Genomic DNA, 20,978 nt, shown 5'->3' with positions numbered 1-20,978 from the left:
TTAACCTGATAATGCATGAATTATCTTAGTCAACAGTAGAAGAACAAGTATAGATGTCACTTTTGAAGGTTTCCATGGCAAAGAGAAATAGTGTAACCGTAACACTATAACAAGTACAGTTATACCTCATTATTTAAGAAGAAATTATTTCTACTATTGACAAAGATAATCATACCTTTACAGATAACAGTGTGTTGTTTTAATGATTGCAAAATAAATTGTGAACTGTCATTTAAGTCATTTAAGGCATCAAATAATTTTAGTTTGCCCAGCTAGCTTACTGCAAGGATGGCCAATTGATTTGGATTACTTGGATTATTTGGATTACTCGGCTTTAATTCCTGGTCATTCCTATCCCTCAGAATTATGATGATTGAGGTTGCAGTTTAAGCAGTGATTTGTGTAACATTTCAGGGTTTCGTGACACAAAGGTCAGCGATTAATTGTGCACTCAATTTTGATGATTAATTATAAATCATAGTCACTGCAATCAATTGTTTAAAAAAAGTTTGGCAATGATTGCTATGCTTTGTGTCATGGGCCCATGACGAGCTTACTAAGTACCTTTAATACATTTTGTCTACAGGTCACTATGTCTTTATGGAGTCATCATTCACAGAGGAAGGAATGAAGGCTTGGTTGCTCAGTGAACATTTCCAATCTACTGGAGGTATGGTAGCTTTCAATAAAGAATATTAGCATAATATTAACTAGATGTTAGCTCGAATTCAGAAAGGTGGATATATCTTTGGTTTCAGACAGTGGTTTATGCAGATTTCATCCTCAATTATGCTAAAATCGGCATGTTTACCGAGAAAGCGTCCGAGAATAAGTGTCTGCATTTTTTAGTGAGCCTAATTGATGTTTTTTAAAGATTACTCTATTGATGAGTCCCCTCTTTATGTAAATTAATCAAAACAAGCAGTGTAATAAATGTAAGTGCGTTCTGGCAGAAACATACATTCATCATAGGAAGTCTCGCGTTATACATTCTCAATTTTAAACCAAATCAATGCACAAACCATGTTTTGAAACCAATTATTTAAAATCACCTTTGTGAATTGGGTCGTGGAGTCTCATGTTTACATTACACAGCTACCATTAAGCCAAGTTTAATCTCTTTCTTTTTGATACTCAAATTGGCACCACTGACCAGTTGCTAATTTGCAATTAATTTTCATGCTTTGAAAAATTGATTGTGGATATGGATTATGATAACACAGCTCTTATGAGATTGTGGTAATTATGCCATTTTAATTGATGAATTTATTGTTTTTGTGACATTGTTCATTAAAGACAAGATAATAGCTTCAGTTAGGCCCTAAACTGCTCTTATTTAGGAACAGTATGACATATTTCACCGGTAATCATATTGCATGTAGACTTATTATCATTTATCATTTAGGATGAGGCACTGATATCTTTGTATGAGCTCACAGTTGTCAAACTCTTCTGAGGTATAGAGATGTACAAGATGGAATTGTGTAAATTCATATAGGCCATGAATAGATCTATACTCATCAGAATCTTACCAGTCAGGCTAGAAACTCCATTCAATCTGATTTATTTCAAATTTGTGAAAAGACATGATGAGAACGAAGTTATATACAGACCACTGGTGTAACTATTGTTCATGAACAGATTTTCACCAATGATACAGACAACATAGAAACATGAATGATCGAAACATGTCAATGGAATATCAAATAAACTAACAAAAGTAATGACAAACATATCAATTCGTAATTCATTGATTATTTTTTTATTTTTTTTTTTATAGGTCGCTGCTTGGAATTCTGGTATCATATGTATGGTGCAGGAATGGGGGATTTGAATGTTTACACGGTTACCAGGACAACGGATCCAAAACTACTCTTCACTGAGAGTGGGAATCACGGTGATATATGGCTTCATGGGCAGATTAATGTAGATGCACCCACGACATTCTGGGTAAGGAGAACGCTATGAAGATAATTCAGTGCTTTATATTTATACTTATTTTTTTTTTCTTTTACTCGGTTTAATAGCATAGGGGCTAAACCCATTTGATCTGCTATTAACATGGAGCAAGTCTACAATGCAAAATAATGTTCATTACCCATTGATGGAGTGTTTGAAGAAACTTGCAACTGCATGTCAAATTTAGGTCCCAAAATCAATCTCAAGACTTTTATTTAATTGCAACTTTGCAATTGATTGCTGGTCCCCGTCTTACAATGAATTGTGATTTATCTGATCAATCGCATCTATGGAAATTCAGCAACGTCAACATCTAAAATACATGTTTGTTCAAAATATTTTCTATAAATGATTTATATTTATACATTCACTGCTTTTTTTTCTGGACAAATCAGTATGCTTCTCTTTGTTTTCAAGGGACATTGAGCAAATTTTCTGATGAAAAATTCTGACATTGATGGATATCCATATACTTGACATTGAACGGATCAATCGTAACTCTTTGTAAGACCGGCCCGCATGGTCTGCTTCTTGCTACAAGTATGAATTGATTTCCTTTATTTACAATTGATCTATCATTTGTTAATTTGCAACTGAAATATGCAATTTATGTGCAATTTATTGCCAGTATTTTCTTGCAACACCCCCAAATTCTCAGTTAGTCTTATATTCAGTTGGTCTAATTTCCACTTTGTCTTAATGTTATTGCTTTTACCTTTTCAATTGAAAATTTGGGTCATAATCTAATCTTGATTATCTATTTGATATTACTATTTAGGTACAGTATAATTAATGAAACTTTTGTTAATGCCTTCAGGGTTCATGTGATGTCAGTATTTGGCATGCAAAGTGTACATCATTCACATGTAGATATATCCTGGTCATAACCCTGTGGTGATCCAAGTCCTCAATGACACCTTTTTTGTCTCGCCCACCAGAGGTGAAGGCGAGACTTAGGGATCCAAATGTCGTCCGTCCGGCGTCGGTCCGTCACTTACCTGTAATGACACATAACTCCACAACCGTAAGTCGCTTTTCAACCAAACTTGGATGATAGATGGACTTGGGGGACCTGCATGTTATGCTGCAGTCGGAGGTCACATGGTAAGGTCAAAGGTCATTTTCAGGTCAACGTTAAAGTTTACATGCAAGACTCTCTTATGACACCTAACTCCACAACCGTAAGTCGCGTTTCAACCAAACTTGGATAGTAGATGGACTTGGGGGACCTGCATATAATGCTGCAGTCTGAGGTCATATGGTAAGGTCAAAGGTCATTTTCAGGTCAACGTTAAAGTTTACATGCAAGACTCTCTTATGACACCTATCTCCACAACCGTAAGTCGCTTTTCAACCAAACTTGGATGGTAGATGGATTTAGGGGACCCGCATGTTATGCTACAGTCGGAGGTCACATGATAAGGTCAAAGGTCATTTTCAGGTCAACGTTAAAGTTTACATGCAAGACTCTCTTATGACACCTAACTCCGCAACCGTAAGTAACTTTTCAACCAAACTTGGATGGTAGATGGACTTGGGGGACCTGCATGTTATGCTGCAGTCGGAGGTCACATGATAAGGTCAAAGGTCATTTTCAGGTCAACATTATAGTTTACATGCAAGACTCTCTTATGACACCTAACTCCGCAACCGTAAGTTACTTTTCAACAAAACTTGGATGGTAGATGTACTTAGGCGACCTGCATGTTATGCTGCAGTCGGAGGTCACATGGTAAGGTCAAAGGTCATTTTCAGGTCAACATTAAAGTTAACGTGCAAGGCTCTTATGACAAGTGTTATTCCATCCCAGTCATTTCACAATGAAGTTTCGATATAATTCTCTTGCATGCCCTCGCAAATCACAATCTTTCTGGTTGTTTTTCATAAGTGGGCGAGACACAAAATTGCTTTTGCCTTGTCATTGATAATGTAATAATTATATCCTCACATCATTCTCATGTGATTGACCAGTCCGTAGTTCCACTCTGTGCATCATCAGAAGAAGACCATTTGTATTCAAATGTCATGGTGGTTTAATATTAAATGAGATAAGCACCAACTTTGATGTCTTGATTAATCATATTGTCTTATAAATTGTGATTTTCTAGAAATCAACAATGCAGCCATTCACAACTGGTATTTATTTAATAGCAATGTGTGCTATTCTAGTCATCTGGTCTACACAATGTCTGCATCCTGCTATGTCAGGCATGCTTATGAAATATCTTGCTTTGAAGTCTGCCTATCTAAATGAAAGAGAGGGAAGGTCATTTGAACAAACTTGCCCATGAGGTAACTCCAAACTGGTCTATTGATCTTGTGTTCTTATTCTTTCAGGTGATCTTTGAAGGGGTCATTGGATTAAATTACAGCAGTGATATCGCTTTGGATGACATATCTCTTCATCCTTCAGTTTGCTCTTTTACTACGCCACCTTCTACTCAACCTCCACCTCCACCAACTGTATGTAAGTACAGAACATCCGATCGTTACTCAGGATATGAATTTTATTCCCCCTTTGTATATCAACCCTAATTGCGGGGGGGGGGGGGCATTATCAATCAGGAGAGCCAACCCTCCATATTTTTTGTGACTGCGTCACAGCCACTTGGAGTTTTGGATTCTCACTTCATGCATTATGAAAAATTAATTACCTAATTATTTGAAATTTGCATAATTGATAAAATGAGCATTAAAATCCATATTGTTATTAGAAATAGATATGAAATGAAAAACTCCAAAAATTTGCTTTGCCCAACTGATCGTGAGCCCGGCAGCAGCTGTGCAGCATCAGATCAACAAGGCTATATTCCTTTAATTGTTGAATGCCAAACAGGGTGGGAGCAACTCCCATCTTTTAACATATTATGGTCTGATGCGCCCGGGGTATGAACTTTCAACTTTCCAGTTGTGAGATGGATGCTTTACCAACTGAGCCAACACACTAGTTAAAATCACATCGTTAGATTCAGCAATCATCTGTCACACTTTGAAGTAGATAATAATCTAAAAAATCAAACGATAGATATTAGCAAGTCCTCTTTTTTCTGTAGTACCTGACACTCATAATTGCGACTTTGAGAATGGTTTCTGCAACTGGACCCAAGAACTCAATGATGACTTCAACTGGACCAGGTCCTCAGGAGAGACTGGTAGTATAGGAACTGGACCCAATACAGACCACACCAAAAAGGACCAAACAGGTCTGTATTAGCTGGAATCTTTCAGTCTCAGATTTCGTCAATTCATTCTCAATTTGCTATAATTTAGTGAAATGATTTTTAATTTTTTTCAAACTGGATGTGTGTTTGAGTGAGATTTGGGGTGGGTTGTCAGAAAATTTGACAACAAAAACAACAGTTTCTGATATTTGCCCTTTCTTTTTTTTATCTTGATTTTAGTTTAATTTTTTTTGCCTTGAATTAAAAATAAAAAACCCAGAACAAAATGTGATGGTGTTTTTTTTTTTTTTTTTTGGGGGGGGGGCTGGTGAAAATGAGAGAGTCCTGTTGTCATATCCTACAGTCAAAATCTTGATATAAAAAGATGAAGCTGAAACCCCTTCCAAGGATTGTAGGATATTGTGTTCATACAAGCTGATCTAGTTTATGTAGATTTTTATTAGAGGTTTCATGATATATATGTCTTCTTTATTTTTAGGTTATTACATTTATGCTGAAGCGACCGGCCAACAATCTGGAAATGTCGCACGATTAAATTCTGCATATTTGAACAACGTTGATGAATCGGGATACTGCATGGAGTTCTGGTTTCATGCCTACGGCAGACATATTGGTTCCCTGACTATCTATGAGAGGAGAGGGGATAGGGAGGTGCAGATATGGAGGGAGACAGAGTCTCGGGGGCCACGTTGGAATCCAGGCCGCATCCATTTCTCAGATACAGGCACTTACTACGTGAGTTTAGCATTTTATGGTTCACCGTCTGTAGGTGAACGTGAAATATTTAAGTGGTTTTGATTTAAGAAAAGAAAATTATGTTGTAAAGTGAGTGATGGAAGAAAGGGAACAGTCATGTTAACAAGAACATTTTAGCCCTTATTCTTAAGTCTGGTTTTAACTGAAAACGTGGTCCAAGCATGTGTATTTACTTTTGTCAAGATTGTTTTGTAGAACTCGTGTTTCTTATTTTTACAAGACTCTTTCTCCATGATTTGACTGAGAAGGAAAATATGTTATTACAAGGGAGTTATAAATATCATATATGTGCCTCCACATTTAAGTATATGACTCTAGGTGAAACTTAACTCTTTGTGGAAGATTCTTTGTGAGGGCTGATGTACTTAAAGTTCAGACCTCTTGGAATATGTGTCATTATGATCGATATATATATTAATCGCTAGAGGGTATTCATTTGTTTCGCAATCTACTATGGTCAACAAGGAAATTCGTGATCACTCTCGCAAAAAGTGTTCACTGGCTTTCTAGGAAATTTGTGATCACTCTCGCAAAAAGTGTTCACTAGCTTACAAGTTCACGAGCTTTCGAGTGCCGCTGCAACTCTTTATCAAGTGACAAGGATTGTCCGATAACATACTCAATTTATACTAATCTCCAAGACCGTACGCACAAGCGCGAGGACAATAGGTGGGCATTGATCCGTTGTGTGATTGGTCAGGAGTTATGCAAATAAGCCGGGGGTATATGCAAATACGTTGTGGGTCGGCAATATGCATATATATATTATTATATACTATTACTTATTGTTTTCTAGCACCTTAAATGATATAGTTTGGTAACTTCTTTATTTAGATCATCTTTGAAGCAGTTCGTGGGAGTGCATTCAGCGGTGACATTGCCTTGGATGACATCAGTTTTCATCCTGGTGTTTGTTCTACTCCCGGTGAGTACGTACCCTAGGGAACATTCCATGCCATGTGTTTTATCAGTGATTTTCATTAGGTGGGTTCAGACCGCCTCGAAGTTCGCCAGTTCCAGGTATTCTCTGATCGGGAAATTTACCCCGATCAGAAAATACCAGGTATTTTGGTAATGTGAAAGCAAACTACGCGTAATATCCCCGAAAGAAAATACCCGCTAAATAGTAGGTACTTGGCGAAATTACGAGAACTTTCGTGGGGATTTTTCCAAGGTCGCAGGTATTTGGCGATGTGAAAGCAAATTACGGGAACTTTTATCCCAGCGTGTCGTTGGGCGCGGCGGCGTGGGTGGCTGCTGGGCTAGTGATTTTGAATCTCCCGCCTTGCCTGCTTATCAGACCACACTGCGCATGCTCGTAACTTCGGGAACTTATCCCGAAGGATGTGTTTCGGGGCGGTGTGAATGCAGGAATAATTAACGGGTATTTTTTAGCCTTAAAAAGTTCTCGTAATTTAACAGGGATTCTTGTGATCGAGGCGGTTTGAAACCACCTACTGACTGATCTGGTCTCTGCCAATCAGATGCATCGATTTGCAGTAGCTTGCCACAATACAGTGATAATCACTGGCCATTTATTTTATGAAATGCTCGCCTGGGGCCACGTAACACAAAGCTTAGCAATGATTTTAGAATGTTTTTTCTGTGATTGATTGCATGGAATATTATTTACAATCAATCATGAAAATCAAGCTTAAGATTAATCGGTAACCTTTGTGTTACGGGACCCTGGTGTTTGCAGTACTGGGGGGGGGGGGTGTTTCACTAAGTGTGATTTAGAGTTACTCTCAAATTCCCTGTTGCTTGTGGTAAAGACTGCATTGGTTACATCATGCTAAGAGGAGTGCATGCTACTGTGTATTATTCAATAAGATTTCTTGTTACATATCATATGCGACTCAACATTTTAAGCATGACTGTAGGTGAAACTTAACACTTTGTGGAACATTCTTTGTGAAAATTGGCAAAATAATTTGACAATGAACAGGTAGGCCTACAATGGTGTTTTATTAAAAATTGTCAGCTTGAAGTTGTCAGGTGTGACAATTTTCCTTACATGTACTTTTAATTGGCTGAGAAGCACAAACATTTGACATTTGCTACATGTATATACATCAACTTTTAGGTGCTGAAAATGTTTTCAAAATGGTCCCCATTCCTGTTAAACAGTATCATTGCCACAAAACAAGAGTTCATATGATTAGAAATTTATCAGTACCAAAACAAGAACCAATACAGAATCAAAATTTGATTCTGCCTTGATCTCATGTCTGGTGAATTATGACTTTAATATGGTATCTTCACATTTCCTTTTCAGATTTCTGTGACTTTGAGAATGGTGAATGTTACTACAGTCAGACAAGTCCTGATCAATTTGATTGGGTTGTCATCACTGCCAATTCACTGTCAGTTGCACCGCCGATAGACTTCACATATAGAACTGATTATGGTGAGTATATAAGTGATGTAAAATGAATTATGATCAATAATAATAATAATAATAATAATAATATAGGATATTTATATTGCGCACATATCCACCTTGTTAGGTGCTCAAGGCGCTCCTATATTACCCGGCTAAATTAGGCGTTCATAGCGCACACAGCTTCTTAAGGAATTACTTCCTACCGGTACCCATTTACCTCACCTGGGTTGAGTGCAGCACATTGTGGATCAGTTTCTTGCTGAAGGAAATTACGCCATGGCTGGGATTCGAACCCACGACCCTCTGTTTCAAAGTCCGAAGACTAATCCACTGGGCCACAATGCTCCACGTGTTAATAAAATTAACACTGATGTGGACACGTCATGGTCTGGTGGTTCTGACTCTCACCTTTCAAACGGGTTGTGGGTTTGAATTCTAGCCATGGCACGTTTTCTTTCAGCAATAAATTTATTTGCACTGTGCTGTGCTTGACCCAGGTGAGGTGACTGGGTACCCGGCCAGATATATTCCTTGACTGCACTGAGCGCTGGTGATGGTAGCTTGAGCTAAAGCCAGTTAATAATAGCAGCGCTCTGTATCTTCAGGCAAAGTGCTTTATAAGTCAAGCTATTATTATTTTTATTATCATTATTAGTAAATTGATTTATTGAGGTGAGAATCTTACTACTGTTAGATATCAATTTGACTGGCTTGTCAAAATGATTTTGAGAATATGTGCATTGTACAAGTTCCACACAATCTATTTCTGAAAAGCAACATAAATATAAGTGGAAATCTTTCATTTAGCAGTGGTGTGTAAATTCACTTAATATGATAACATTTGAACTGAAATAGAAGTCATGTGGGTTGATTTTATTTGTATCATTGTATGGTTGCGAAATGTTGTTATTCTTGATATTATCATTACTATATTATTATGATTATTTTTTATTTCAATATCATCTTCATCATGCATCATTACCATCACAATCATAGTAGTCATTATTACTGTCATCCTTGTTATCATTATGATCATTATCATCATGGCTGTCACAGTAGTCTTCATGGTTATTATCATTGTCACCATCGTCACCGTCATTATAACCATGATCATCATCACAGTCATCATTATCACCACCACCACCATCACAGTCATCATCATCATCGTCATCAGTGTATTGTTGTCCTGTTAAGAATATATTTTCTTTTCTCTCTCTCTCTGTCTCTCATCAGGCCATGTTTTTATTGCTGATATGACTGGTCTTTCATCAAACCGGGATGTTGCGATTGTAGACAGTGGGCCCATTGCAGCTACTACAGGAGATGGTATCTGCTATTCAATGGCATATTACATGGTCAACTCTCAGTACTGCCAACTCAAGGTAAATGGTTCATCCAGCACCTGAGAGTGATGTATGAGAATTATAAGAAAAGAAATCTTGTCTAGACATTCTTTCTTTTTTCACAAGCCAATACAAAGTAGAATATTGTATACATGGATGTAGGTTATAATAGTCCTACCAGGGGCCTATTTCATAAATATTTGAAACCACGTTAACTTTGCCATTATGCTAATGCCAATAAAGTCTTGATTGTGATTGGTTGCTAAGCCCTGTTACCATGGTAATTACAATAATAGAAAAGTAATCATGATAGTAAGAAATGTATTAATTTATTATCCACCCAGGGAATACTATGCTATTTCTTATTATGTACATTTGAGGGGGGGGGGGTTCAAGGGCCCAGTTCCCAGTTTTATTAGATTTTTTTTACAGAAATGTGAAAAATTACTCATAGAAATTCCTAAGACACTTAACCAATTTGGTTTATTTACATGTATAAGCTAAATCTTTGACATAAATGATTACATATTAAGAATGATGAACTTTCATAACTTTCTCCCAATACCTTGCATACATTAGAATAGTTGTCAGTAAAAAAAAATCAGCCTTGTCAGTCCACCCCTCTCGCCCACACTAAGCCTTTAGCTAGATGTGATAAATGCAGAAAATTATATGGACAGATGTATCTCATGAGTTACTGGGATATATGTTATCATGCTTTCTACACAAAACATAGAATATATTATCCGAACTAATGAGTGAAATAATTTGTGACCAGGCTTTTAAGATCCAGCTGGTTTCTGAGGAGGCTGAGTTGCTGTGGGAGATGGATGGTGTTGCACATGAAGATGAATGGCATGTGATGGAGATGAATCTTAATAATACTGATGGCTTCTTCAAGGTATGAGTATGACCTTCTTCTCCTTGTTCTCCTTCTTTCTACTTCGTTGACTTCTTTTTATTTTATAATCATTTTCTTTTTATTATACTTTGACTTAGGCTTCTGTTTATTTTTTCTCTCCCTCTACTAATATTTCTACTACTGCTTCATTTTTTTCTTTACTGCTACAACTATTTTCCTGTATTTTTTATATTTCTTTTCCCCTTGTTTTTTTTTTCTTTCAAAAACTCTTCTGTGGTCATTTTCTTCTTCATCTTCTTCTTCATTATCTTGTAGTACTTCTATCAGCTCCTTTTACTTTTTCATCAACCTTTTTCATTCCTGTTTTCCTCTTCCTTTTTCTTCTTTTTTCCTTTTCTAATTTTGTTGTGTATATGTTGAAGTGTTCTCATTCTCTTTTCTCCCTCTACACTTTCTTTGCAATTGGATAAATTATTGTTAAAAGAGAGATTGATTAAAATAAATTGGTTTAGTTTACCGGTAATTACATTCAAATGTATATAGTTTGATATGAGTTTATGTTATACATTCAAGGTTAATCAAGCCATATAATGTATCATCTTGAATAAAACTTTGATTATCAGTGACTGTTAATGAACAATGCTACACATGCCAATTATCAGCTTATGAAGTTTTATTTAATTTTACCTGATGTGATTTAGTATGATTTCAATCGATTGATTTGCTTTAACGTGATTGGCTTGAATTGCTAGGTTCGCTTACAAGCTTCTAGCAAGGATTCTCGGCAGAATGCTGCCATATCTGTGGATGATATATCCCTTGGTACTTCCCCTTGCACACCGTTTGGGTCATGCGACTTTGAGACTGGTCTCTGCACTTGGAGGAATGAGGAGAACCTTGATGATTTTGATTGGAAGATCATTCAAGGACGGACACCTTCGTTTGGGACTGGTCCTCCAGTAGATCATACATTTGGAACACCATATGGTAATTAAGACACTGCTATTTTGTAGCACCTTGCAGTAAGACTTAATTGCTTCTCCAAAGTCACTCATATTACTTAGAATTAGACATCCATGTTTTGGAACACTTTACAGTTAGACACCTCTATATTGAACGCCTCAGAATAATGCACTGCTACTCCACAGTCGCAAAAGCATGTCACAAATAAACTTACATTTAACCTACCACTTTCTGGAAGAACTTACATGTACAATTAGACACCTGTATATTTAATGCCTTGCAGTAAGAGACCCATGCTCAGTCCCAAGGCCATGTCACCCATAGACTTGCAATTAGACAACAACTTTTTGGAACACCTTACAGTTAGACACCACTATATTTAACACCCTGCATTAAGACACTGCTGGTCAACAGTTGCATATCCATGTTGCCCATAGACTAGCAGGTAGCCAACCACTCTGAAACTCCTCTACAGTGCGACACCGCTATATTTAGCACACTAGAATAAGACATTGCTACTCCATAGTTATAGCATCATGCTACCCTTTACTATGAGTTATGGAATTTCCTTACAGACATTATTTTCATTGGTCTTTTATATCATTGTTATTATTACAATGACTATGAATATGATTTTTATTATTATTACTATTATGACTATTATTATTAGAATTATTATTAGATTAGAATTCCAAGCATCGTTCTTGCGATGAAATCTCCAGATTTCCTGGCATCTAATAATAATTATATTATAATATGATAATAATCATTATTGTTATGATTTTTTTATCATTATTAGATTCTAATTATTAGTATTTAATGGTTTTCTTATTTTTATTATTATTATTATATTGTCATTAATTTTTGTTATTATTATAATAACTCTCTTACTGGCCAATATCAAGTAAGTATTCAACATAGCTGATGTGACACAGTTTCCCGGTTATGATTTTAAGGTCAAAAGTCATTTTAGGGCAGAAAATCATCCATTTCCAGGCCATGATAAATTTCTTAATATGAGCAAGATTGCCCTGGGCATTCTAAAAATTTTATTTCAACAGGTTCATACATCTTCATCGAGGCTTCTGACTACCCAAAGAATTCCAAGGCCATCTTGAAATCTGGAGATTTTCTAGCATCGCAGGAACGATGCTTGGAATTCTATTACTATATGGATGGTAGCGGTTTGGGTAATCTATACGTTCAGAAGCAGGCTGACACACAATCAAAGTTCTCCAATATCGTCGTACTCAAAGGAAGCAAAGGGCCAGTTTGGCGACAGCAGCTGGTGAGATGGTGATATAATTATGGTTCAAATGTTGACAATTTTGCTTCAGGTACAGTTGTACCTGATAAAAATTTGATGTTCTATAATGATTTCCCTGTTTCCATGTATATCATATACAAATGACTTTAAATTGAATTGGATTGAATCTTGCTATTGGTTGAGAGGGCTTCAACAAGGAACTGACATTGATTTTGATTGGCTTTCTGTGATTAGATCAGCTGAAAAAAAGTTATTTATTATTTATTATGTTATGACAAAAGTTCTGAGTTTCCCAGAACACCAGCCCATGTATGACTTAACCCTAACTAGGCCGGGCTTTTTTGGCTATTCTGTGGCCAGGGGGAGGGTTGTTTCAACCCCCCTGAGATCTCGGCCGCCGTTCGCGCTAGCGCCGCAAATATTTGCAAAGTGTGCGATGTAATTTTCAAGGCTGTATGGTAAAATTTTTCAAAATAATGAGATTTTATTTTATATGAATTAATTATGCTAATTCATGCATAAATCATACAATGCTAATTTTTGAGAAAAATATTCTTTGTAGCATTCTTAACAATCGCAATTGAAAAAAACTTTGTATTGGAAATTATTTTCTTACGTATTTCATTGTTTTATGAATTTTTGGTTTGACATGCACTTACGAAATGTTGCGTAATTTCGGAACCGCGTACCCGGGTGTCGTAAATTTGGTCTCAAAAGATGGTCTCAAAAAGATACTTGAAAGTATAAACTCTATGAGTGGTGGAGTCAAAAAATTTCGAGCGGCGGAATGATCGCAGAAACTGTTGAGGGGGGGTTTACCCAGGGTATGCCCCCCTCGCTTAATTGCTCATGCATTTACTTGATAAACCGTGAAGTTGCTAGTTTGCTTGTGTGTATATTTATATTGTTTCTTAATGATTATAAAGTTTTTTTTCTGTTCAGTGCTCAGTGTTGTAATCAGAAACTTTCCGTGACTCTCCTACTGATCAACAGGTCTCATTACCTGAGATAGACGAAGCCTATTCCTATCAATTACGATTTTACGCTACTGTCGGATCGTCAGTTCGGGGTGATATATCGCTAGATGATATTGCCTTCTATGATGGAGAATGCCCAGGTAATAATCTTCATGATTATCTACTGCATATGATTGATTTTAACAATGCATGGAAACTCATATTTTTACCTGGTGATTTCCCTATTTAAGATCAGGGCATAATTCAGTTCAAAACACCAGAGTCTGTAGACTATATTTCACAACTTTAGCCCAATATTGCACTGTCGTTAGTTTGTGCGATAATGACCCTAACTTGTGGAATATTTCTGGTATCGCATTCTGAGCCCGGCATCCGATGTGATGTAAATGTGCATGTAGAATCATACAAATCAACTGTTTGATCAGTAACAAAGATTTGTGTAATTCGCCTATGGGCTCCATCCTTCTTGACAGTCACAAGTACATTACCGTATCTCTTTCATTGTAGCTCCATGTCATCGCAAAAAACGTAAAAAATTATGAACTTCACAACATCTGATATTTTCACTATTCACAGATCCGCCATCAGTGTGTGATTTCTACTGCGGAGATCCTGATAAAACCTGTATACCTTACAGCAAGTTCTGTGACTTCACCCCTCACTGCCCTAACCAGAAAGACGAGAGCGATTGCGGTAGGTTCACCTTTTGGAAACATTATTCTGTTTTCCCTCAATAGACCTTTCTGTGTTTAGAATTATTTGGGCATGTTCAAGCCAATTTCTGACACGAGTTTACTGTGAACTGACTTATAGAGGAATAATGGATGTGATGCAAGCTGGGTAGGATTAGGATAGCAGAGATGCCAAGTCATCCTGTTTTTTGCATTTTTCTAGCATTTTTGTATATAAATGTACACCTGTATATTGAAAAAGTTGAAAATATTCTATTTTACACCCAAAATGCAGTTTTTATCCCCCAAAGAAATGCATTTTCTGTTGTTGTTTTTTTTTGGGGGGGGGTTGGCATCATCCCTGGGCTATGAAGATGTGACAGAAAGGTAAAGAAATTGAGCAAAGCTAAGATTTTTTCCATTAATATTATAAGTAATATCTTATTGGTCCCGTGGACATGTACTATTGGTTTCATTTAGTTCCAGAGGTAATTCAGTTGGACCGAAACCAACACCATAGGTTGAACAACAAATGTGAATCACCCAGTGTTTCTGATGGCCCTTCTGGATGGGATATCCAGCGGTGCTCAATAGTTAGTGATCGCTACCAGAAAAAAAACATATTTAAACTGTTCAAGTAATGCTATTTTTAGATATTTGATTGGGAAGTCAGATGATAAAACATTATTTTCAATAAAGTTTGTTTCTCCTAGCTCGCCGAACGTAATAGTGTTGCTGTCAATACTCAGCATGAAGGAGCGCTTTCTGTGGTGGGGTTCACTAACTTTTGAGCACAACTGTATATATTGACATCTTTTATCATCGTCATGTTTGTGTGCTTATAGGTACTTCTTGTGACTTTGAGGAGGGTACATGCCGTTGGTGGAACTCTGGTCACAATGTCTATCGGTTTATTCGACATCAGGGAGACACACCAGACTCAAACACTGGCCCTTCCTTCGATCATACAACACTCACTGCTTTTGGTAAAGTTTTTATTAAACTCATTTGTGTCCAAAGTTGTGAAGTTGCGCAACTATCTATACACAACAAAAAAAGTAGGTGTCCCCTTAAACAAACATCAATAATTTCCGAACCAATGCGAGGTTTTTAATATATTTTTACATGAGCGTGTAGGTAATTTTATAAGCTACCCTCTGAGTAAATGTTATGGACGTATTTTACATCATGCTTCAGTGAGCACCGTCAGAAGGCAAAAATGTCACTTTTCAAAAGTCACAAGCCAAATATCATGACTTTGATTCTATTTTTTGGAACTGATTCCACATTCTCATCATGAAAAATAGTTAGAAGATTTGTAAAAGGTACTTTCTAAAAGACGATACAACTTTTTTTGGTTGAATATACACAAGTCCAAATTTGCTATAATTTGATTTTTTACACATTTCTATCAATAAAAATGATAGAATATGATGACAGTTATTTTGGGGAAGAGTTTCTTCAACAATATTCATCGTTTCACGGTTCAATGAACATTTATTGAAAACAAAAAATACGATTTTCAAATATCATAGGCAAGTATTGTTTCATTTTGGTAACTGAAAATGATCTTTTCTCAACTATTTCGTTATGTTCATGACCAATTAACATGCTTCAATGATTCAAAGGCGTTTAATTAAACATTCATGCTTGAATGAACATGTGGAATGTAATTGGCTCTTTTTTATGTTATTGGAAAAAATTCAATTTGTAACTATGGATATCTGTCACAAACCTCCTTCAATAGTTCATTTGATTTGATTTTTATGAAAATCCTGATGTTTAATGCTTCAGTGTGCACGAAAATTTTGCAAATGAGAAGAAAGTTCAAGGCCTTGGCCCCACTCTGTGTCGTATCGAATAGTTATTTTGGTGTGGGCGCCTTTTGAATAGTGTTACTCTGAAGCCATGTGCGAAGTTTCATGAAATAACTGTTGGCAGAAGTAACAAAAACCGTCCATGAAACAAACCCTCATTTCATATTTTGACTTCGTCTCTCATAGACTTGTGTACATTATGGGTGCATATATATGTTTAACAATAAGTAACCCCTTATTCAATATGGTAGAACTTTTTTCCAAGGCTGTCTTTAGCAAAGTCATTTGGCAGTAATGTTTATCAACCTATGGGCAGAATTCTGTACAAAAATGAAATCGATTTGTTTATTTATGGATGAGTGAGCATGCATCAAAGTGGGAAATTGGTATTTTCTATGTCACAGACTCATTTTAAAGGGCAATAAAGTGAATATTTGGGGCAAATTCATTTTCAAATGTAACATTAATTGCTGTTGTTTCTATCATCCATCATTTCTATCACCACACACTTTCTGAACTTTAAACATTTTCAAGGTTGAGCGAGCACATTCGAAAACCTAAGAATGAATACTCTATATACTGCATAAATGTATTCTTTTCCTAACAATTTCTCATGATCAGTTTAATTTATGGACAAATCAGTGGTGGATCCATAAATTTAAAATGGGGGAGGGGCCTATAATCAGGGGGAGCCACCAACATTTTCAAATTTTAACATGATCTAACAAGCTTTAGAGGATACTACCATATACCCCTATGATGATATGTCACAATACTGTGACCGGGGAAGGGTTTTCAAAGAGGGGGGGCTGACCATGCAAAAAAAATCACAATCGTATGGTCATTTTTGTCTCAGCTGCATAGCAGAGTGAGACTATAGGCGCCGCTTGTCCGACGGCGGCGTCAACATCAAATCTTAGTCAAGTATTACTGAACATCCTATTAGAGTTTCATGTCACATGACCAAGGTCAAAGGTCATTTAGGGTCAATGAACTTAGACCATGTTGGAGGAATCAACATCGAAATCTTAACCTGAGGTTAAGTTTTTGAAATGTCATCATAACTTAGAAAATATATGGACCTAGTTCATGAAACTTGGACATAAGGTTAATCAAGTATCACTGAACATCCTGCATGAGTTTTATGTCACATGACCAAGGTCAAAGGTCATTTAGGGTCAATGAACTTTGGCCGAATTGGGGGTATCTGTTGAATTCCCATCATAACTTTGAAAGTTTATGGATCTGATTCATGAAACATGGACATAATAGTAATCAAGCTTCACTGAACATTTTGTGCAAGTTTCAGCTTTCATGATTAAGGTCAAAGGTCATTTAGGGTCAATGAACTTTGGCCGAATTGGGGGTATCTGTTGAATTACCATCATAACTTTGAAAGTTTATTGGTCTAGTTCGTTAAACTTGGACATTAGAGTAATCAAGTATCACTGAACATCCTGTGCGCATTTCAGGTCACATGACCAAGGTCAAAGGTCAATGAACTTTGGCCGAATTGGGTGTATCTGTTGAATTACCATCATAACTTTGAAAGTTTATGGATCTGATTCATGAATCTTGGACATAAGAGTAATCAAGTATCACTGAACATCCTGTGCGAGTTTCAAGTCACATGATCAAGGTCAAAGGTCATGTAAGGTCAATGAACTTTGGCCATGTTGGGTTTTTTGTTGAATAACCATATCTTTGTAAGTTTATTGGTCTAGTTCATAAAAAGTGGACAAAAGAGTAAAAATGTGTCACTGAGCATCTTGTGCGAGTTAGAGTAGTTTTCAAAGTCAGCACTGCTGCTATATTGAACCGTGTGATGCAGGTGAGATGGCCAGAGGCATTCCACTTGTTACATTCTTGTACATGCTTTTGGAAAAAAACAAGTTGGGGGACTGAAGCCCCCCCCCCCCCCCCACTTCTGCGGTCCCTGCAATACATTGTGCTCACTCAACCATGAACAACAATATCAAAGTTGTGTAGAATGGCTAATTGATGGATAGTAATAAGCATAACACCATAAAATTCACCTAAAAACAACTTTTTCCCAACTTTGTATTTGCACAATCTGAAAAACGACTCTTGTCTTAATTACTCATGCATGACTCAACCGATCAATCTTATTTTCCCCAGGAGTTGCTTCATGAGTGTAGATAACCACCTACGAAATATATCTCAAAATAGTTCCGTTCAAAAGTTACAGCAATTTCATTTAGGGGAGACTTACTTTTTTTGTTGTGTATATTTATTAATTCAAGCCTCTGCTCTAAGTTGGTACATGTATGTAGGAATCACCCCGATTAAATTCCAGGACGAAATGAACCATGCTGGTGTCTTACATGCATCACAATACAATAAAAGTGCATTGCACCATGCACTCTCTATTTAGAAATCCATCCCTCTTTCCTATGTTGGTACATGTGTATAGAAATTATCCCTACTTCTGGGTATGTAAGATGGGCTATTCTACCATCTATTCTTGCATGCATCACAATGAAATTAAATGCATTACCCCATGTACCATCTATCAATCTATCTTTTGCACTAGGCTGGTACATGTACGTAGGAATCACCCCAGACTCCGGGACGCGGTGGGCCGTGCTGGCCTCCCGCATGCATCACAACGCAGCCGCCACCTGCGAGGTACGCTTCTGGTATCACATGTACGGGGAGGACATCGGCTACCTCCAGCTTTACGTCCAGGAAGAGAAGCACCTGATGCTGCCTTGGTATACGAGCGGAAGTCAGGGAGATACGTGGCACGAGGGTATCGCAGCACTGGGTAGGATCCCTGGAGGTTTCAATGTAAGATAATCGTGCTGCAAGTACCCCTTGTCCTGACCCCAACTACAAACACTACAATGATAAGGCTACAACCCAAGATGTTATACAGGGGCCGCAGAACCGGGGGGGGGGGGTTTCCAAAACTGTTTACAAAAATGTAAAAATTATCATATGATTTTTATTTTTAGCATGGTCAGCCTCCCCACTTTTGGCTCAGCCCCCCCCCTTTGAAAACCGTTCCGCGGCCCCTGTTATTTATGCATGTACTGGAATTACAGAGTCAGTCTAAATCATAATTCGCTCATGATTCATTCCACGATGCACATGGGTAAGAATCATTTCATGACGTAATGATTTTGAGAAATTACACGCAATAAGAGAGCCAGCTAGTAGGCGCGGAAGATCTTTACTTTAATTTGTTATTAGAAACTGCAAAAGTGCATTTTAAAGAAGACACTGAACATCTATGTGTAAAGTCTATGACAAATCATATGTAAAGCTACAATCAATATTGATCTTCTACCTTTATTCCACCCTCCTAGGTGAAGTTTCAATCAGTTCGTCGCTACACTGTGTTTGGTGACGTGGCTATAGATGATATCAGTATGAGACAATGTGCACTACCAGGTAAAGCATGCCAATCCTTGTCATACTTAAAAGCAATCTGTTATACCTTCATTGATAATGAATTTTAAAACATGTATGAGATCATGAAGCCTTGGTGATTTCCAGTACGATTTTCCTTCTAATTATATAGTTGGAACAGCTCGCTCTATATCCCTATCAATCTGAACTGTTTATATATTTATGTGCCATGTGAAAATCGATGTGTTTTATGCCTATTTGAAACTTGTATTTATACATATATTTGTCTGATTTATGCAAAGAAGAAATAAAGTAATTAAAACTACCTCCTGGATATTTGACATGTTCATAACTATTTTTACAGTACCTCAATCCAGGGATTGCGAGATAGATGAGAACCGATGTGCCAATAACGCCTGCATCCCAGAAACGAGACTATGTGACTTTACCGATGATTGTGGAGACTCATCTGATGAAGATCCTGATGTCTGTGGTAAGACGAAAGCCTGACACACACTACGCAACTTGCTGGGATCCCATTAAAAGAAGGAATATCATTGAAATGAACAATTACCCTATAGACCAATTTCACGGCCGGTTTATGTATTTGGCCCTCTATCGGCGACGCCATTGCTGCGGTGGGCAAGTGCGCTGACCGCGATTGGCTCTGTGTACAAATTCAATGAAAGATTACAGATAAGCTCTGATATTGTGTCATTAACTTCATCATAAATCAATAAAATAGAGCATGGACACCTGGGTAGACGATGTAAGACAATGGCCATATCTGACCGATGAAGGTATGATGAATTTTTGCACTTTGGCTACTTTTTCCCCTTAGTTTTGTCAGTAAAAGTGAGTTGATGATGACCAAGAATCACTGTTGGTTTTCATCAGGGAGCTCACTTCTTGTTGCTAGTAAATTGTGTTAGAGTAGCGGGAGAGTGAACGAGACACAGAGTGAGAGAGAGAGAGAGAGAGAGAGAGGATGAGATAGGGGAGAGGTGGAGAGAGTATGTGTGAGAGGAGGGGAATAGTGAGAAAGGGGGGGTAGTGAGAGAGAGAGAGGGGGGGCTAGCGAGAGAGTGTGTGAGAGAGAGGGATAGTGTAATACAGAGAAGGGGATAGTGAGAGAGAGAGAGGGAAAGTGTGAGATAGAGAGGGAGAGGGAGAGAGGGACTGATATTTCCATCTAATTTTAACTTAAAGTCCTTTCTGTTGATGTTTTTTATCCACTGGCGACGCATTCCTTCATCACGGCCTGGAAACCTATGCAGGGAGTACGGCTTCACACACAAACAGGCTACATGAGTCCAAGGCGAGTGAATTTCACATTCACTTTGCTTCCAATCCTGAAGCTTTCTCCAATTGTTGTGGCAATTGAACACAGCACAGCTGCGACCTGAACTTCTCCGATTAA

The 20,978-nt window shown here is 37.3% G+C and overlaps 1 protein-coding gene across 1 annotated transcript in view; it reads left to right on the top strand.

Annotated features, from left to right (window-relative positions):
• LOC121412101 (MAM and LDL-receptor class A domain-containing protein 2-like) overlaps nucleotides 1-20,978 on the top strand; it is a 95,752-nt gene that overhangs the window by 65,851 nt on the left and 8,923 nt on the right. Inside the window, exons 37-53 of the mRNA XM_041605010.1 lie at nucleotides 587-670; nucleotides 1,781-1,950; nucleotides 4,297-4,426; nucleotides 5,013-5,162; nucleotides 5,620-5,876; nucleotides 6,732-6,822; nucleotides 8,176-8,307; nucleotides 9,517-9,665; nucleotides 10,405-10,527; nucleotides 11,241-11,475; nucleotides 12,513-12,739; nucleotides 13,712-13,835; nucleotides 14,272-14,388; nucleotides 15,212-15,352; nucleotides 18,738-18,994; nucleotides 19,516-19,600; nucleotides 19,923-20,051. Of these exons, the coding sequence (XP_041460944.1) occupies nucleotides 587-670; nucleotides 1,781-1,950; nucleotides 4,297-4,426; nucleotides 5,013-5,162; nucleotides 5,620-5,876; nucleotides 6,732-6,822; nucleotides 8,176-8,307; nucleotides 9,517-9,665; nucleotides 10,405-10,527; nucleotides 11,241-11,475; nucleotides 12,513-12,739; nucleotides 13,712-13,835; nucleotides 14,272-14,388; nucleotides 15,212-15,352; nucleotides 18,738-18,994; nucleotides 19,516-19,600; nucleotides 19,923-20,051 (2,601 nt within the window). The remainder of the gene's footprint in view (nucleotides 1-586; nucleotides 671-1,780; nucleotides 1,951-4,296; nucleotides 4,427-5,012; nucleotides 5,163-5,619; nucleotides 5,877-6,731; nucleotides 6,823-8,175; nucleotides 8,308-9,516; nucleotides 9,666-10,404; nucleotides 10,528-11,240; nucleotides 11,476-12,512; nucleotides 12,740-13,711; nucleotides 13,836-14,271; nucleotides 14,389-15,211; nucleotides 15,353-18,737; nucleotides 18,995-19,515; nucleotides 19,601-19,922; nucleotides 20,052-20,978) is intronic.

This window comes from Lytechinus variegatus, chromosome 3 (assembly GCF_018143015.1).
Source record: "Lytechinus variegatus isolate NC3 chromosome 3, Lvar_3.0, whole genome shotgun sequence".
Lineage (NCBI taxonomy): Eukaryota > Metazoa > Echinodermata > Echinoidea > Temnopleuroida > Toxopneustidae > Lytechinus > Lytechinus variegatus.
This window is presented reverse-complemented; position numbering and strand designations above follow the sequence as displayed.